At 41.3% G+C, this 18969-nt stretch overlaps 1 protein-coding gene across 2 annotated transcripts in view; it reads left to right on the top strand.

Annotated features, from left to right (window-relative positions):
* The first annotated feature begins 85 nt into the window (after window positions 1-85).
* Window positions 86-18969, top strand: part of HSPBAP1 (HSPB1 associated protein 1) — a 56013-nt gene continuing 37129 nt past the window's right edge. The window contains exons 1-2 of one of the 2 annotated variants that reach the window (XM_061406719.1): window positions 92-168; window positions 5529-5629. In XM_061406719.1, coding sequence (XP_061262703.1) covers window positions 5617-5629 — 13 coding nt within the window. In that variant the 5' untranslated portion in view covers window positions 92-168; window positions 5529-5616. Of the gene's footprint in view, window positions 169-5528; window positions 5630-18969 lie in introns of both variants that reach the window. The other variant, XM_061406631.1, reaches the window with a different exon arrangement.

The following is an 18969-nucleotide window of genomic DNA, read 5'->3' as shown; positions in this document are numbered from 1 at the left end:
CGGAAGAGCCCGGTAGCAACCGCTTCACCGCCAGAGTTTTGGTCTATCTCAGACCGGTACCCGCTCCGTTTCTCTTTTGGTTTGGGCTGAGGCCGCGGCTTGCCATGGCAGCACGCCCCGGGGCGATCACTAATGCGGACTCTGCATCTGGAGGTGGAGAGGAGGAAGGTAGGTACTAGGCGGGTCAGACCAAGAGGTTGTAACCCTCTGTCTTGTTGACACCTCTCATATGACCGTTTGTCTCTACGGCCTAGCAGTAAACTATGAGTAAAAGTATTTATTTTCTAATAAACGTGATTTTGTTCCAGTTGTGGCACCCAGCTTTTAGATCGACTGTTCCAGTTTCCCTCCATCCTACAAGTGTTGTTTCACCCATGAGGATGTTGTGAATGTTATCAGTGGATTGAACCACACTTGAGACACATGGAGTTATCTTGGACTTTTGTGAACAGGATTATGATTTCAGTGGAATCCTGCTTTAGAGAACGAATGTGAGCCTGAGATCCCTATTAGGATTTATTGAATGATTGCTCCATGCCTGGCACTGTTCTGGGTACTGCCACGGGATCCAGAGACATTTGACTGTATATAACAATGGCTTTTCCCAGTTGAGTAGAGGGGTCTGGAAGGGCAAAAGAGTGACTAATGCTTGGTAAAATGAATACTGTCAGTAATGCATACTGAGTGAGGATTGTCATCAGGAGAGATGCCAGTGGGGGAAAGATAAATACTTCAAGGAGGGAATAGTTTGAGGTGGACCTTTATGATTTGATGAAATAGTGACAAACTTAGGTGGTTATGCTGGGGTGGGGGGTGGTGTGAGTCGTGGGAAGACAGGGAGCAGAAAAGCATAAGATGGATATGATTGGTGATCAAATAGTCATGTTTGTCTAGAGGAAGAGATGACCATTGCAAGCAGAAGCAGCAAATTACAACTCCTTACTATCTGACCACAATCTCCTGCCTTTATAACTCCCTTGTTTATGTACCTCAAAGGGACAATTCCTGAGCTTCATCTGTACCTTCAGTCCATTGTTACATTTTCTGTCCGACTGTATGCCCTTATCTAGTTTGGAGTGCATGTCATAGTTTATTATTCTGATCTTTCTCTTGAAAATACACTTTTCTCTTGTCCTTGCTTGCCTTTTACTCCTCTGACAAAACCTATATTCTGGATGAACCCAAACTTTTGCCCTCTGCACTTGCACCTATATTGCTGAACTTTGCTGTGAAAAGCCCTGGGCAAGTTGATGTGATGTTATAAAATGAAAATAGTCAACCTCTTGAGTATTCACTCAGCATGAACCTGAGACCTTGTCATCCTCTATTCTTGTAGTAACCTTGTTTTCTTTTATCAGTGAGGATTCTCCAACTCTATATATCCTCTTTTCATCTCTTCATCACTCTGAGCTGATGACTTTGCAAGTCAGGCCAGCTCTGCATCTGATCTGCTCTATTCCTCCTTCACTATCACACTGTTGTCCAAGTCATCCACAATTCTCATCTAAACCACTACTGTATCTTCAGGCCATGTGTCCCCATTTCTTCTCTTGTGCCCCTCCAATCCCTTCTCTATTCGGTGGCAAAAGTGACACTGTCTTACTTAAAAGTCTTCAATGAAATCCACTGCAGTAAGAACTTAGATTAAAATCCAAACTCCTAACCATGACCTACAAAAATCTTTGATCTGGACTCTGCTGATGTCTCTAGGAGCACCTCTTGTCACTCATCACCTCTTCTGTTCTTACCTGCTTTTCATATAACTGGCTTCTTAGTCTTCATATTTTAAGGTATGTCACCACCTGAAACCTTACCATATTAACCCATCTAAAACAGTTATTGCAGTTTTCCCCTGATCCCTAAGTGTGTTTGTGTTCTGTAATACAGCATCCTGCTTCCTGCACTTAGCACAATCTGTAACTACTTGTTTATTATTGTGTCTTCCCTTAGACCTTAAGCACCTTGAGGGCAGTACATATATCTGTTTTAGTCACAATGTTGCCCAAGTAGAAATACAATGTCAGGCTCCTGAAAGTGAAAAGAAAGTGAAGTCCCTCAGTCATGTCTGACTCTCTGCGGCCCCATGGACTGTAGCCTACCAGGCTCCTCCATCCATAGGATTCTCCAGGAAAGAATACTGGAGTGGATTGCCGTTTCCTTTCCAGGAGAGCTTCCTGACCCAGGGATTGAACCTCGGTCTCCTGCATTGGAGGCAGACACTTTACCCTCTGAGCCACCAGGGAATGTCTACAATGTCAGACTCCTAGTGAGCTCTTAATACCTATTTGTTGAGTGAACGAGTAAGGGAATCCAGAGGCAAACCCAGAGGCAGAAGGAGAAAGAGCCACTCAGAGTCCAGGAACTCAAAGTTGGTGTAAGAAATGTTAAGAGACAGAGATCCTGAAGGCACCTTATACCAAATTAGGGACTCTGGACTTTATGACAGACGCTTTTAAGGAGCTTTAGGTAGGGGATCACTGCTTTAAGGAAGATCACTGCAGCTAAAGGATGGAGGATAGATTGGAGGTAGAAACACTGAAGGAAAGGTACTTAAATCTCCTTAGCCACAGCATTCTCCTCTGTAAAATGCATAACTGTTGTGAAAATTAAAGATACTTGTAGATCATCTAGCATAAATGTCTGACAGGAATTACATATTCAACAATATGTAGTTTTTTGTTGGGGGAAAAAAAAAGTGCTGGCATTGGTGACTGACTGATATTCAAAGAGATTGGAGGTGTCTCTGAAATTTTCTAGCCTGAATAACTACATGTGAATTAGGAACCTGAAGTAAAAGGAGGTGGTTGGGAGCACTGTTGAGTTTTAGTGTGCATGCTTAGAGTTTAGGTTTAGAATGGTGACGTGAAAGATGTCAAGCATGTTGCTGGGAAGGAGGAAGTTTTTATTGTTTATTCAAATACCACAAATTTACCCTTCTAAAGTTTTTCAGTATGTTCACAAAGTTGTGCAGCCATCACTAATGTAATTCCAGAACGTTTTCATCATACCAAAAAGAAACGTAGTTCCCATTGGCAGTCACTCCCTATGCACCCTCTCTCCATTCCCTGGCAGTCACTAATGTACTCTGGCTCTGTGGATTTGCCTCTTCTGGGCATTTCATATAAACTTGGAATCATACAACAGGTGTCTTTTTGTGTCTGGCTTCTTTCACACAGCATGTTTTCAAGGTTCATCTGTGTTGTAGCATGTGTCAATACTTCATTACTTGCTGTGGCTGAACACTGTTCTGTAGTATGGATACGCCGCACTTTGCATATCCATTCATCAGTGGGCATTGTTTTGTTTACACTTTGGGGCTTCTATGAATAACGCTGCTATGAACATTTGTTTACAAGGTTCTGTGTGAACATATGTTTTCCGTTTCTCTTGGGCGTATATCTGAGTGGAATTGTTGGGCTATCTGGTGATTCCATATTTAACGATTTGAGGAAACTTGTCATTCTTAATCTTGAAGTCCTAAGGAGGGAAATAAATCTGATTAAAGTATGGATTTGCTCCCCTGAAAAATGTAGCACGTGTACACATTTTTGCAGGTGACTTCAAATATTTGTATTAAAGGATCGATTCTCTGAATCCCATCTGTGGAGCTTTCAACCCTATTTTTAAACTGTCATCCTCCCCAGAAAACACCACTTTGGGGTGACTGCCTATTACCATTACAAGTAAATGGGCAGAATCCTCCTGAAAGAGAAGACTTTGCTTTCAGTTAGATAAGGCTTGTGTGAATAAAGGGTAAGCAAAATACAGACATTCAATAAATGCATGTGAAAGGTTCACTATGTTTAGTATAGTAACAAGTATTGTGGGGGGTCATAGAAAAGTTAGTTTTTGAGCAAACTTACTACCACTATATTATCAAAAAATATTTGAATGTCACTGTAAATGGGAGACTCTTTCATCTGGGGAGACTCTTCCATCTGGGGAGACTGAAGACAGTTCCTGCCCTAAAATAACCTATAAATATAATTTAGGGGGAAGAACACAGATAAAAAGACTTGAAGGATAATGCATATTCACACCACAGGAGGCACATTACACGCTTTGGGGGTGAGAGGAGAATGAATACGAGTTGTATTGGTCTGTGCTTCTGTGCATAACTTGAAGGTTTGTTATAGAGTCCTCACTCTGCACGCAGCCTTGGGTGCCACAGGCCCACTCTTAGAAGACTTGAGCACCTAAGAATTTTAGAATCCTCAGGGTTCCTGGAACCAATCCCCCTCACAAACTGAGGGACAGCTGTAGTGTGAATATGGAAATGAGTGAAAGAAGTCATTTCTGGTGAGGAGGCCAGAAGTAGAAGTGAGTGGAGAAAAGCCCAAGGCACATAGAGGGCAGAGAGTGGGAAAGAAAGTGAGGAATCAGACTGGTTCTACTTGGAGTGGAACGTGGTAGGGCAGACAGGTGACAAGGACGATTATGTCCTTGGAGACCTGAGAGGAGCAGGGTGAACCAGAACATTGAAGTGAAGAAGAAGAAAATCATAGGTTTCAGTTTTCTCAGAAAAACAGGGTAAGGCACCACACTGAGTGAGGGAGTGGAGAGAGAGATTGGGGATTTGACAGTGAAGAAACTTTGTCAAGTTGCTGTGGAGGCGAGGGCGATTAGGAGTTCCTTGGTGGCGAATAGCGTGTTTGGGTGCTGGAGAGGGAACGGTAGAAGTGAGCATGAAATCCTGGAACTGAGTGATCCCTTTGTTTTGAGAGTGCTTGTGAGTTTGCTCAATAGTTCATTGTACAGAAGTGGAGAAAACAAATGGTTAATTTTAATAAAGTTTTATACACTTAAAAATGAGCTCTGATTTTACAAAACATTTCTTTGGTGTTAGTTTATGTCAAGCACTGTACTAAGCTCTATATGGAAGTAATGGTTTACTTTCAAGATTGTGATTTTTTTTAAGTTGTGGTTGATTTACAATATATTATTTTCAGGTATATTACATAGTGATTTGATATTTGCATACATAATGAAATGATCACAGTAAGTCTAGTAACCATCTGCCCCATACAAAGTTGTTACGGTATTATTGACCATATTCTTTATGCTGTGTGTTATGTCTTCATCATAGCTTGTTTATTGTATAACTGAAGGTGTGTACCTCTTAATGTCTCCTTTACCTTTTTCACCCACCCACACCTTCCTCCCTGTTTGTGCAATGTGTCTGTGAGTTTGTTATTGTTTTGTGTGCTTGTTTGTTTTTTCAGAGTCCACATTAAGTGACATCATATGGTATTTGTCTTTTTTCTGTCTGATTTGGAATAATACCCACTAGATCCATCCATGTTGTTGCAAATAGTAAAATTTCTCTTTTTTTATGACTGAATAAAATTTCATTGTATATATACATACCACAATGATGTGATATTTGTTGTTTGAAGTAACAGCTTGGAAATTATTAAAACAAACATGAATAAGCAGAGCACAGAGGGTTTGTGGGACAGTGAAAATACTTACTATGATATTATGGTAGTAGATATATGTCATTATACTACTGTTGTTCAAATCCATAGACTACACAACACCAAGAGTAAACCCTAAGATACACCGTGGACATTGGGTGATTACGATGTGCCAGTTTAGGTTCATCTTTGGTGAAAAATGTACCCTTCTGGTGAGTATTGCTGATAAAGGGAGGGGCATATACGGGAACTTTGTGTACCTTCCTTCTAATTTTCTTTTAAACCTAAAACTACTGTTGAAGAAATGGGTTTAAACAAACATGAAACTACTTATTGTTAACAATTGACTCAAGTGCTGAATGTGAGATGTTACTTCTAAGATCATACATTGGTTGAAGTGTTTCAGTGAAATTAAAAATTGTGGTATTTTGAATTTGAATCTTTCAGAGTAAGATTGTATTTGTTTCCATTGGACTCTCAGTTTAAAATTTTTTCTGATTAATTTTTTTTAATTGAAGTATAGTTGATTTATAATACTATGTTAGTTTCAGGCATATAAGATGATTCACTATTTTTACAGATTATACTACATTAAAAATTATTACAAGATGATGGCTATAATTCTGTGTACTATATGGTATTTCCTCGTTGCTTACCTATTAATATTTTATACATAGTAGTTTATATCTCTTCATCTCCTACCCCTAATCTCATAGTTGGGGCTTTCCAGGTGATGCTAGTGGTAAAGAATCCCCCTGCCAGTGCAGAAGATACAGGTTCTCGAAGAGCTGGACATGACTGAGCACACAGCACAGCAATCTTAAGTTATAGCCAACTTTATGCCTTGATGAAGTGAAGGATTAAGTATTACTCACTCAGTCATGTCCGACTCTTTGTGACCCCATGGACTGTAGCCCACCAGGCTCCTCTGTCCATGGGATTCTCCAGGCAAGAATACTGGAGTGGGTTGCCATTTCCTTCTCCAGGGTATCTTCCCAACCCAGGAATCAAACCCAGGTTTCCTGCACTGCAGGCAAACTCTTTACTGTCTGAGCTATCAGGGAAGCCCTGGTGAAGTGAAGGATGCCTCCTTTCTAACTTCCTCCAGTCCTGCCCCAGGAAATAGCTCATTCCAGAGCTGAATGCACTTTAGTTCCATTAACAGCCGACACTCATACATAATTAGATTTATTCCTTTTCAGTGAGAGGCACCATACTCTCCATGTCATTGTTCTAATTTTTCTAAAGGGCAGGAGGAGGCAGGGAAACCTGAAGGAAAACGAGAACCTATGTGATCTTAAAAAGGAAAAAATTCTCTTGCTAGAGCACATGTGTAATTCACATGTGGCTACAGTACTTCATATTTGATAATGATTAATATTAGGAAAGACTAGAGATTGCTTCAAGAAAATTAGAGATACTAAGGGAACATTTCATGCAAAGATGGGCTCGGTAAAACAGAAATGGTATGGACCTAACAGAAGCAGAAGATATTGAGAAGAGGTGGCAAGAATACACAGAAGAACTGTACAAAAAAGATCTTCACGACCCAGATAATCACAATTGTGTGATCACTGACCTAAAGGCAGACATCCTGGAATGTGAAGTCAAGTGGGCCTTTTGCATCATTACGAACAAAGCTAGTGGAGGTGATGGAATTCCGTTGAGCTATTTCAAATCCTAAAAGATGATGCTGTGAAAGTGCTGCACTCAATATGCCAGCAAATTTGGAAAACTCAGCAGTGGCCACAGGACTGGAAAAGGTCAGTTTTCATTCCAATCCCAAAGAAAGGCAATGCCAAAGAATGCTCAAACTACCGCACAATTGCACTCATCTCACATGCTAGTAAAGTAATGCTCAAAATTCTCCAAGCCAGGCTTCAGCAATACGTGAACCGTGAACTTCCTGATGTTCAAGCTGGTTTTAGAAAAGGCAGAGGAACCAGAGATCAAATTGCCAACATCCACTGGATCATTGAAAAAGCAAGAGAGTTCCAGAAAAACATTTATTTCTGCTTTATTGACTATGCCAAAGCCTTTGACTGTGTATATCACAATAAATTGTAGAAAATTATTAGAGATGAGAATACCAGAGCACCTGACCTGCCTCTTGAGAAACCTATATGCAGGTCAGGAAGCAACTGGACATGGAACAACAGACTGGTTCCAAATAGGAAAAGGAGTATGTCAAGGCTATATATTGTCACCGTACTTATTTGACTTATATGCAGAGTACATCATGAGAAATGCTGGGCCAGAGGAAGCACAAGCTGGAAACAAGATTGCCGGGAGAAATATCAATAACCTCAGATATGCAGATGATACCACCCTTATGGCGGAAAGTGAAGAGGAACTAAAGAGTCTCTTGATGAAAGTGAAAGAGGAGAGTGAAACAGTTGGCTTAAAGCTCAACATTCAGAAAACTAAGATCATGGCATCTGGTCCCATCACTTCATGGGAAATAGATGGGGAAACAGTGGAAACAGCGTCAGACTATTTTTTTGGGCTCCAAAATCACTGCAGATGGTGATTGCAGCCATGAAATTAAAAGATGCTTACTCCTTGGAAGGAAAGTTATGACCAACCTAGATAGCATATTGGAAAGCAGAGATACTACTTTGCCAATTAGGGTCTGTCTAGTAAGGCTATGGTTTTTCCAGTGGTCATGTATGGATGTGAGAGTTGGACTGTGAAGAAAGCTGAGTGCAGAAGAATTGATGCTTTTGAACTGTGGTGCTGGAGAAGACTCTTGAGAGTCCCTTGGACTGCAAGGAGATTCAACCAGTCCATCCTAAAGGAGACCAGTCCTGGGTGTTCATTGGAAGGACTGAGCTGAGGCTGAAACTCCAATCCTTTGGCCACCTCATGCAAAGCGTTGACTCATTGGAAAAGACCCTGATGCTGGGAAGGATTGGGGCAGGAAGAGAAGAGGATGACAGAGGATGAGATGGCTGGATGGCATCACCGACTTGATGCACATGAGTTTGGGTGAACTCTGGGAGTTAGTGATGGACAGGGAGACCTGGCGTGCTGTGGTTCATGGGGTTGCAAAGAGTCGGACACAACTGAACAACTGAACTGAACTGAAATGAACTGAACTGAATATTAGGAAAGCAAAACTGTTTAGATTTTTAAAATTGTGACAAAAAACAAATAACAGAATTTATCATCTAACCGTTTTTAATTTAGGGATTTGATTTAGGTCATACCTCAGTGGTCTGGTGGTTTTCCCTACTTTCTGCAATTTAAGTCTGAATTTGACAATAAGGATTTCATGATCTGAGCCACAGTCAGCTCCAGGTCTTGTTTTTGCTGCCTGTATAGAGCTTCTCCATCTTTGGCTGCAAAGAATATAATCAGTCTGATTTCGGTGTTGACCATCTGGTGATGTCCATGTGTAGAGTCTTCTCTTGTGTTGTTGGAAGAGGATGTTTGCTATGACCAGTGCATTCTCTTGGCAGAACTCTATTAACCTTTGCTCTGCTTCATTCTGTACTCCAAGGCCAAATTGGCCTGTTACTCCAGGTGTTTCTTGACCTCTTACTTTTGCATTCCAGTCCCCTATAATGAAAAGGACATCTTTTTTGGGTATTAGTTCTAGAAGGTCTTGTAGGTCTTCATAGAACCATTCAGCTTCAGCATTACTGGTTGGAACATGGACTTGGATTACTGTGATATTGAATGGTTTGCCTTGGAAACAGAGATCATTGTCATTTTTGAGACTGCATCCAAGTAGTGCATTTCGTACTCTTTTGTTGACTATGATGGCTACTCCATTTATTCTAAGGGGCTCTTGCCCACAGTAGTAGATATGATGGTCATCTGAGTTAAAATCACCCATTCCAGTCCATTTTAGTTCGCTGATTCCTAAAATGTCAGTGTTCACTCTTTTCATCTCCTGTTTGACCACTTCCAATTTGCCTTGATTCATGGATCTAACATTCCAGGTTCCTATGCAGTATTGCTCTTTACAGCATCGGACCTTGCTTCCATCACCAGTCACATCCACAACTGGGTGTTGTTTTTGGCTTAACTCCCATCATTTCTCCACTGATCTCCAGTAGCATACTGGGCCCCTACCGACCTGGGGAGTTCATCTTTCAGTGTCCTATCTTTCTGCCTTTTCATACTGTTCATGGGGTTCTCAAGGCAAGAATACTGAATTGGTTTGCCATTCCCTTCTCCAGTGGACCACATTTTGTCAGACCTCTCCACCATGACCTGTCTTGGGTGGACATACATGGCATGGCTCATAGTTTCAATGAGTTAGACAAGGCTGTGGTCCATGTGATCAGATTGGTTAGTTTTCTGTGGTTGTGGTTTTTAGTCTGTTTACCCTCTAATAGAGGAGGATAAGAGGCTTATGAAAGCTTCCTGATGGGATAGACTGACTGAGGGGGATACTGGATCTTGTTCAGTAAATCCTTACTGAATGGGGGGCCATGCTCAGTAAATCTTTAATCCAATTTTCTGTTGATGGGTGGAGCTGTGTTCCCTCCCTACTGTTTACCTGGGGCCAAACTATGGTGGAGGTAATGAAGATAATGGTGACCTCCTGCAGAAGATCCCATGCATGTACTGCTACAGTCTGTGCCCCCAACCCTGCAGCAGGCCACTACTGACCCACGCCTTTGCCGGAGACTCCCGGACACCCACAGGCAAGTCCGGGTCAGTCTCCTGTGGGGTCACTGTTCCTTTCTCCTGGGTCCTGGTGCACAAAGTTCTTTTGTGCCCTCCAAGAGTCTATTTCCCAGTCCTGTATAAGTTCTGGCAGGTCTATGGTGGGGTTAATGGTGACCTCCTCCAAGCAGACTTATGCCAAACCCACACCCAGAGCCCCTGTCCCTGCGGCAGACCATTGCCGACCCATACCTCTACAGGAGATGCTCAAACACAGTTCTGTCTCAGTCTCTGTGGGGTCCCTGGGTCCTGGTGCTCAGAAAGTTTGTTTGAGCCCTCTGAGTGTCTCTGGCAGGAATGGGGTTTGATTCTAAACGCAAATTTGCCCCTCCTACTGTCTGGCTGGGGCTTCTCTGCTGGGGTCCAGCCCCAGCAGGATCCAAGGGTACCCTCAGGATGGACGGCATCGGCGAGAGAGATGACATGGGTCTTATAATGGACTGGAACCTGATGGTCCGGGGTCGAATGATAAAAGAATAAAGGAGAAAGAATAAAGAAGAGAGAAAGAGGCTGATATTCCTTGGTTTACACAGAAAGCCAGTAAAACCCCTGACACGGGACTTGCTCTGTTCATGGAGGTCACAGGCACCCTCTCGATGGAGCAAAGTTGCAGAGCACCTTCTCGATTGGGTGTTAGAAGCCTGGGCAAAAAGGTGAACTCAGAGAGCCTCTGTGCTCCAGGGAATCAGCCTGAAAAAAAAGGAGAGTGAGAGAGAAAGAAAGACGAGAGAGAGAAAGACACAGAGACCAGAGCTCTGGTGAAGTGGAATCCATAGCTTTATTTTCAAAAGGGGCTTTTATACCCTGAGTTTCACATTTGCAGAGTCATGCAGACTCAGCTCAACATTACTCAGCTCAATTTTATCTTTATCGAAACCAGGACATTTTTTGCATAGCTATTCATAAACAAAGGTCTTATATACATTATCTTCTGGCGCTGTGGGCTGTTAACATTTTGTAACTCTTTCTTGATAAAGGTTGGTCAACCAGAAAACTTGCTTTCCCTTTATCTTTCCAATCTGCAGTCCCCCTCAGGAAACCCAGCTACATTCTTACGGAGCAAAGGGGCAGTGAGTTACGACAAAGAAAGAACTTATTAACTCAAGGGTCTTATGTTGTTAATGCCAAGGCTACTGCTTGTTTTTCTTGCATACCAACTATACTAGCTAATGCAGTCCCAGACGCACATTGGGTAAAGGACAAGGAAACTTGGTAGCAAACATTGGCTCAACAATGCAGTATTATTCTAATAAAGCTTTTTTATCGCTCGAAGGTTATGCTTGGGGTGTTGTGAACAATCATGTGCGTTAGTTGCAAGAGTATGGATAAACCTGCCAACCAAGCTAAAATGGTGACAGAGGGGTTAGAATTGAAATACTCCTTTCAAGCCCAGGAGACTTATTAACTAGAGCCCTAAGTTGGTTTTCTTCAGAGAAAGGTGGTTGGAGAGAACCCCCTGTTAATGTCAAAAGAATTGGTGAAAGGCATAATATAGTAAACAGTAGAGAGACAGATTTTGGTTTTGGGGTAGATGCTCGAGCAGGTCCAGGGAATCCCTTGAGTCCTGGTCCGCCTTTGGCTGTCAGGTCTTCTCTACATGACCTTTGTCATGGATGGGATCTCCCGTGGTGGCTCCCAGCACTTCTCCTTTGCCCTTGGCCGTGGGGTATCTCCTCACAGCCGCTTCAGTGCCTACCATCTTACTGGGGTTTCTCTGACCTTGGACGTGGGGTATCTCTACACAGCCCGTCCAGTGAAGCGCAGCCGCCGCTCCTGACCTTGGACATGGGGTATCTCCTCTGAGCTGCTCCAGCGATGAGATGCAGAGTTCCAAAAAAGAGCAAGGAGAGATAAAAAAGCCTCTTCAGTGATCAGTGCAAAGAAATAGAGGAAAACAAAGAATGGGAAAGACTAGAGATCTCTTCAAGAAAATTAGAGATACCAAGGGAACATTTCATGCAAAGATGGGCACAATAAAGGACAGAAATGGTATGGACTTAACAGAAACAGAAGATATTAAGAAGAGGTGGCAAGAATACACAGAAGAACTATATAAAAAAGATCTTCATGACCCAGATAATCACGATGGTGTGGTCACTCACCTAGAGCCAGGCATCTGGAGTATGAAGTCAAGTGGGCCTTAGGAAGCATCACTATGAAAAAAACTAGTGGAGGTGATGGAATTCCAGTTGAGCTATTTCAAATCCTGAAAGATGATGCTGTGAAAGTGCTGCAGTCAATATGCCAGCAAATTTGGAAAACTCAACAGTGGTCACAGGATCAGAAAAGGTCAGTTTTCATTCCAGTCTCAAAGAAAGACAATGCCAAAGAATGCTCAAACTACCGCACAATTGCACTCATCTCACACGCTAGTAAAGTAATGCTCAAAATTCTCCAAACCAGGCTTCAACAGTACGTGAACCGTGAACTTCCAGATGTTCAAGCTGGTTTTAGAAAAGGCAGAGGAACCAGAGATCAAATTGCCAACATCTGCTGAATCTTTGAAAAAATCAAGAGAGTTACAGAAAAACATCTGCATTATTGACTATAACAAAGCCTTTTCCTGTGTAGATCACAATAAACTGTGGAAAATTCTGAAAGAGATGGGAATACCAGACCACCTGACCTGCCTCTTGAGAAATCTGTATTCAGGTCAAGAAGCAACAGTTAGAACTGGACATGGAACAACAGACTGGTTCCAAATAGGAAAAGGAGTCCGTCAAGGCTGTATATTGTCACCGTGCTTATTTAACTTACATGCAGAGTACATCATGAGAAATGCTGGGCTGGAGGAAGTACAAGCTAGAATCAAGAATGCTGGGAGAAATATCAATAACCTCAGATATGCAGATGACACCACCCTTATGGCAGAAAGTGAAGAGGAACTAAAGAGCCTTTTGATGAAAGTGAAAGAGGAGAGTGAAACAGTTGACTTAAAGCTCAGCATTCAGAAAACTAAGATCATGGCATCTGGTCCCATCACTTCATGGCAAATAGATGGAGAAACAGCAGAAATAGTGGCAGACTTTATTTTGGGGGCTCCAAAATCACTGCAGATGGTGACTGCAGCCATGAAATGAAAAGACACTTACTCCTTTGAAGAAAAGTTATGACCGACCTAGACAGCATATTAAAAAGCAGAGACATTACTTTGCCAACAAAGGTCCATCTAGGCAAGGCTATATTTTTTCCAGTAGTCATGTATGGATGTGAAAATTGGACTATAAAGAAAGCTGAGCGCAATAGAATTGATGTTTTTGAACTGTGGTGTAGAAGACTCTTGAGAGTCCCTTGGACTGCAAGGAGATCCAACCAGTCCATCCTAAAGGAGATCAGTCCTGGGTGTTCATTAGAAGGACGGATGTTGAAGCTGAAACTCCAATACTTTGGCCACCTGATGCGAAGAGCTGACTCATTTGAAAAGACCCTGATGCTGGGAAAGATTGAAGTCAAGAGAAGGGGACAACAGAGGATGACATGGTTGGATGGCATCACTGAGTCAATGGACATGAGTTCAAGTAAACTCCAGGAGTTGGTGATGGACATTGAGGCCTGGCATGCTGCAGTCCATGGGGTCGCTAAGAGTGGAACATGACTGAACAACTGAACTGAACTAAACTGAACTGAACCATTTTTAAAAGTACTGTTCATAGTAAGTATATTCACATTAATTTGAAACAGATCTCCAGATCCTTTCATTTTGCAAATCTGAAACTTTGTACCCAGGAAACAACTCCCCTTGTTCCTCTCTCCTCAGCCCAGGTAATTGCCATTCTACTTTCTGTTTGAATTGGGCTGTTAGATACGTCATATAAGTGGAATAATACCATGTTTGTCTTTCTGTGACTGGCTAAGTACTTGCATAATTCTATTAGAGTTTTTCTGACCTGGTCTAAATGTTCATTATTTTTTACCCTGATATATACCATTCTAGCAGAGAAGGCAATGGCATCCCACTCCAGTACTCTTGCCTGGAGAATCCCATGGACGGAGGAGCCTGGTAGGTTGCAGTCCATGGGGTCACGAAGAGTCAGACACGACTGAGTGACTTCACTTTCACTTTTCGCTTTCATGCATTGGAGAAGTAAATGGCAACCCACTCCAGTGTTCTTGCCTGGAGAATCCCAGGGATGGGGGAGCCTGGTGGGCTGCCTTCTATGGGATCACACAGAGTCGGACAAGACTGACGCAACTTAGCAGCAGCAGCAGCATACCATTCCAGATGATAGATGAATTGTGTGTATATACAGTAGTCATCAGATTGATGAAGCCATCATGGACTTACATAGTATATATTTAGAAATAAATTAGCTCGCAATACTAGGACCCAATTCTTTGTTCTTACTGTATCACTGTGGTGAGTCTCTGTATTATAACTTGAGGTTTACCCTTATATCACCCTCCGAAATTTTTAAAATGTGGAACTATTAACTTCAAAATTCATAGTTATTAAAATTATACCTGACATGAGAGGTGAGCTAATTTCAATTTCAGGATCTTTTTCTATGTTGTGTGTGCTAAGTCACTTTAGTCGTGTCTGACTCTTTGCGACCCTGTGGACTGTAGCCCACCAGGCTCCTCTGTCTAGGTAAGAATACTGGCGTGGGTTGCCATGCCCTCCTCCAGGGGCTCTTCCTAACCCAGGGATCAAACCCACATCTCTTATGTCTACCTGCACCAGCAGGTGGGTTCTTTACCACTAGCACCACTTTCTGTCAATTAATATTGACAGAAGCGTATTCTGGAAACTTGGTAAATTTTCCATATTCTTGTCTTAAATTTTAAATTTCAAATACAAATCCAAGCCAAATACTAATTGACTGAAGCCAGATTGCTAGCAGATTCAGAGAAATTAGGTTTCAACTGATATTATACTTTGCATTAATTAAAGAAAAAATTAACTGAAAGCAAAGTAAATTGCTTTTTGATGGTGTTTAACTGTCTCCAAATAATTGTTACCAAAGCTGTAATAAATTGTCCAAATAACATGCTACATTTAGAGAGAGAAAAGACTACTGTGTGATACGTAGATCACTAATCTGTTTTTTCAGCAGTTTCTAAGTCATCTGATTAGAAATTGCTGCTTGCTGCAAGTTTAGACCTAAATACACTTATCCTTTAAAGGCTGTTGAGGTTGCTTCAGAATTTTTATAGCTCTTTGCAGACATCTCTTTCATGGAATGACTGGGTGCATCCCTAGGCTATTTAACTAATACAATGCAGATTGCATTCTTCTTTAAAGAAATTATAACACTTAAATTTTTTAATTTAACAGCCCAGTTCATTGTTGATTAAACTATCAGAAACCAAATTAGTTTTATTTCACAAGCAGCTGATTGTTTTATATCACTGATAGGCTTGAAATTCTGTAAATATGCTGATTTCCTGTTATGGTGAACAGTCTACTGATCTATTCTGCATATGCTGTATGGCACTTTTCATTCATTTAGCAAATGTTTGAACATTTAATATATTCCAATCACTGGGCCTGGTACTTTCTCAGCAAATTTTAGTTTTTAGGATCTCTTTTAAATAACCTCCGAGATGTTTGGAGTTTTTTCTTATGAGATCATTAGATACGTTTTAAAAAAAGTTAATGTTATGTTAGAGGGAAAAGTATTTACTTACTTATTTGAAACTCTTCTGTCCAAACATTACTCATGTATTACTAATGTTTCTAAGACTGCTTTCAGTTCAGTTCAGTTGCTCAGGTATGTCCGACTGTTTGCAACCCCATGGACCACAGCACGCCAGGCCTCACTGTCCATCACCAACTCCCGGAGCTTACTCAAACTCATGCCCCTTGAGTCAGTGATGCCATCCAACCATATCATCCTCTGTTGTCCCCTTTTCCTCCCACCTTCAATCTTTCCCAGCATCAGGATCTTTTCTAACGAGTCAGTTCTTCGCGTCAGCTGGCCAAAGTATTGGAGTTTCAGCTTCAGCATCAGTCCTTCCAATGAATAATCAGGACTGATTTCCTTTAGGATTGACTGGTTGGATCTCCTTGCTATCCAAGGGGATGTACTTAGTTGTAAAAATATGAGGACTGTTTTGAGAACATTCAAAGCCATGTGATCTATTGGCTCTGATTTAAGATAAGCAGAGTAAATAAATCCTCATCCCCAAAGGGCTGATACTTCTATTTTTCTCTGTCGTTTAAAGTTCTGGAAGCAAGATGTTCAAAGCTTGAGATTTTACAACCTTAAAGCTGAAAGAATGTTACAGTGGGTCACACTAGCCATGATTCATTCAGCCTGTTACAGAGCACTCTAGGGAGAATACGGTTGTCCTTGAAAATCACAGCCTCAGAAGGCAAGGTGCTATACCGGTTATGAACTAATAACAGAGCCCTGACTACAAGTTAGTTTTATGTGAAAGGATTCGGAATGTAGAATTTTGCTGGCTTTGGTCCAGGGGCACAAAGATGGACATTCTTTGCATACTGTCAGCTGGTGTGCACTGTTTCCCTGGCCTTTGTTTTATCTCTCAAGATGGTAACCACGATACCCGTTTTCCAGGCAGCATGTAGGAGAGGAGGATGAGGTGGGGAAGGGCTGATTCAGCAACTTCCAGATATATCTCTGGTCACTCACATCTGCAAAGGAGTCTAGGAAATGTAATTTTTCGGCTACTCTCCTTGCCCAAAGTTCTGTTAGCAAGGAAGAAGGGAACAAATACTGGATAAGGTAGGCAACTAGCAGTCTCTACTACAGGATTAACTACTCCCCCCAACACACATGCATACAAATGAGAACATCCCTCTGTCCCCAACAGCACACATGTATCTGTTACCTGTGAATCCATCTGAAGTTTCCCTTCACCAACTTTCTTTAGGTTATACTGTCTTTATGAGTTTTTAGTGCTAGTGTAAGTCCTATGGTTTTAATTCTTTGGAAGCAGGATTATGTGATAGAAAGAGCACCAGACTTGTAACTGGAGAACCTGACCTGTAGTGCTCTCAGCACTGGTGTTTTGACCTTTGACATCTGAACTTTCCTTATCATTTGGATAATGGAAATGAAATACCCTCTGTAGCTGTGTTTTACAGGTTTCTTAAAGGATCCAGTGAGCACTTTTCTTTTAATGTCTGTAAAAATTTGTGGCAAATAGTAAAGCCTTACACAAGTAAATATCTGGTATCCAGGTGTCACAGTGGTAAAGGATCCACCTGCCAATGTAGGAGACGCAAGAGACATGGGTTCAGTCCCTGGGTCAGGAAGATCCCTTGGAGGAGGAAATAGCAACCCACTCCAGTATTCTTGCTGGGGAAATCCCATGGACAGAGGAACCTGGTGGACCACAGTCCATGGGTCACAAAAGAGTCAGACATGACTAAGCACACACACACCCATTGTTACAATGATGATGATGATGTTCAAAACCAAACTCTCATCTTCCCAACAGAAGATGTTGCTTCTGACTTTTCTCTCATGGCAAGTCAGAAAGTCTGGAAACCTGTCTTCCTCATAGCTGCATCTGCCTTCCACCCCACACTCTGTGGTAGTAGTAGTCTTTAATGTTATTCTCCTAGTATTTCTCCATGTCTTCCATCTCTACCTTTCTCACTGCCACCCCTTGTTGTTCAGGGCCTTATTACCACACTTCTCGCTTGGCTGTTGCAATAGCTCTCTGAGTCAATTCTGGTCCCTACAGCTCTACATATTTCCATAGAGCCCTTGTTTTTATTGTTAATGAACAGAATGTACCAGGGGCCTGTACCATGGGAGAAATATCTAGTAAATTATTTTTCTACTTTTGAGACATTAGATTGTTTATATTTTCAGTTTTTTAATTATGGTAATAGATGTTTTATGCAAATGTGTATGTTTTATTTCACTGATAGGCCTGATGGTCATATACATGTTCATAATTCACATATATATGAATATGTATATGGCTTATAATTACCTATTTTATTAAAAGCAAATTTCTCAAACATGAGTTGTTAAGTTAATAGGTGGTTCTTTGGGACTTCTACTTCATTTTCCCAGTTTTTTTCCAAAAGGTAGTTCTAATTTATATGACACAAACAACAGGTACTATCATGAATGTATTGTAGCTTTTCAGGGTCTAGCAAAACTTTAAAAATATATAATTGAAACTGTGGCTTGTCTATTTTCATACACAAGGAATCCAGGCACTCCCAGTCCAGGAAGATTTGGTACAATGCAGTGTAGGTAACCCTGTACTTTTATAGGCTATACATTTATAAGTTGGCATTTTTTTAAAAAAATTGCTGGTTACAGCCTGTTTTCCTTAACAGGCTTTTCAGTACATAAAGGTCACTTAAAGATAAACTTGGGGCTTCTTTTACATAGAGACCTAAGAGGGTAAGTGTATTAACAGATCAGGTAACTGGAAATAGAGGGTTTTACTGATTGTACTAGAGAATCAAAAATACATGTTTAACGGATCTGAGTATGAATCATTTTTTAACTTTCCCCCCACCAGACTTTCATCTTAAGATATCTTTAAAGAGAAACTTACTTGTTCTTTTATTTAATGCATGTCAATCTTTACTGGGATTAACATTCTGTGATTGAAATTTATGGATGTCCTCAGTAAATCAGTGTTAGTTTGTGCATATTCGCCTGTACAGATTATACATGCAGTCAGAATCAAGGGTTACCACCGATATCCACCCTAGCACATCTTTTATCTTTATAAATCTTTCAATAAAATAATCCCCTCTCCCTATCTGCCCCTCCCCCCCAATCAACTGCTGTATGAGTTCAGTAGTCTTTTTGGCATAAACCTGTGCTATATCAAGTAGAATTGTTGCTGACTCCAGCCACTCTAGTTGTGCAAGAGTAATTCCCATCAATATTTCTTACATAATTCTCTAGGAAGTAATATTTTCAAAAAATTG

This window comes from Bos javanicus, chromosome 1, assembly GCF_032452875.1.
Source record: "Bos javanicus breed banteng chromosome 1, ARS-OSU_banteng_1.0, whole genome shotgun sequence".
Lineage (NCBI taxonomy): Eukaryota > Metazoa > Chordata > Mammalia > Artiodactyla > Bovidae > Bos > Bos javanicus.
Note: the sequence above shows the minus strand (reverse complement) of the source record. Positions and strands in the feature narration are given on the sequence as shown.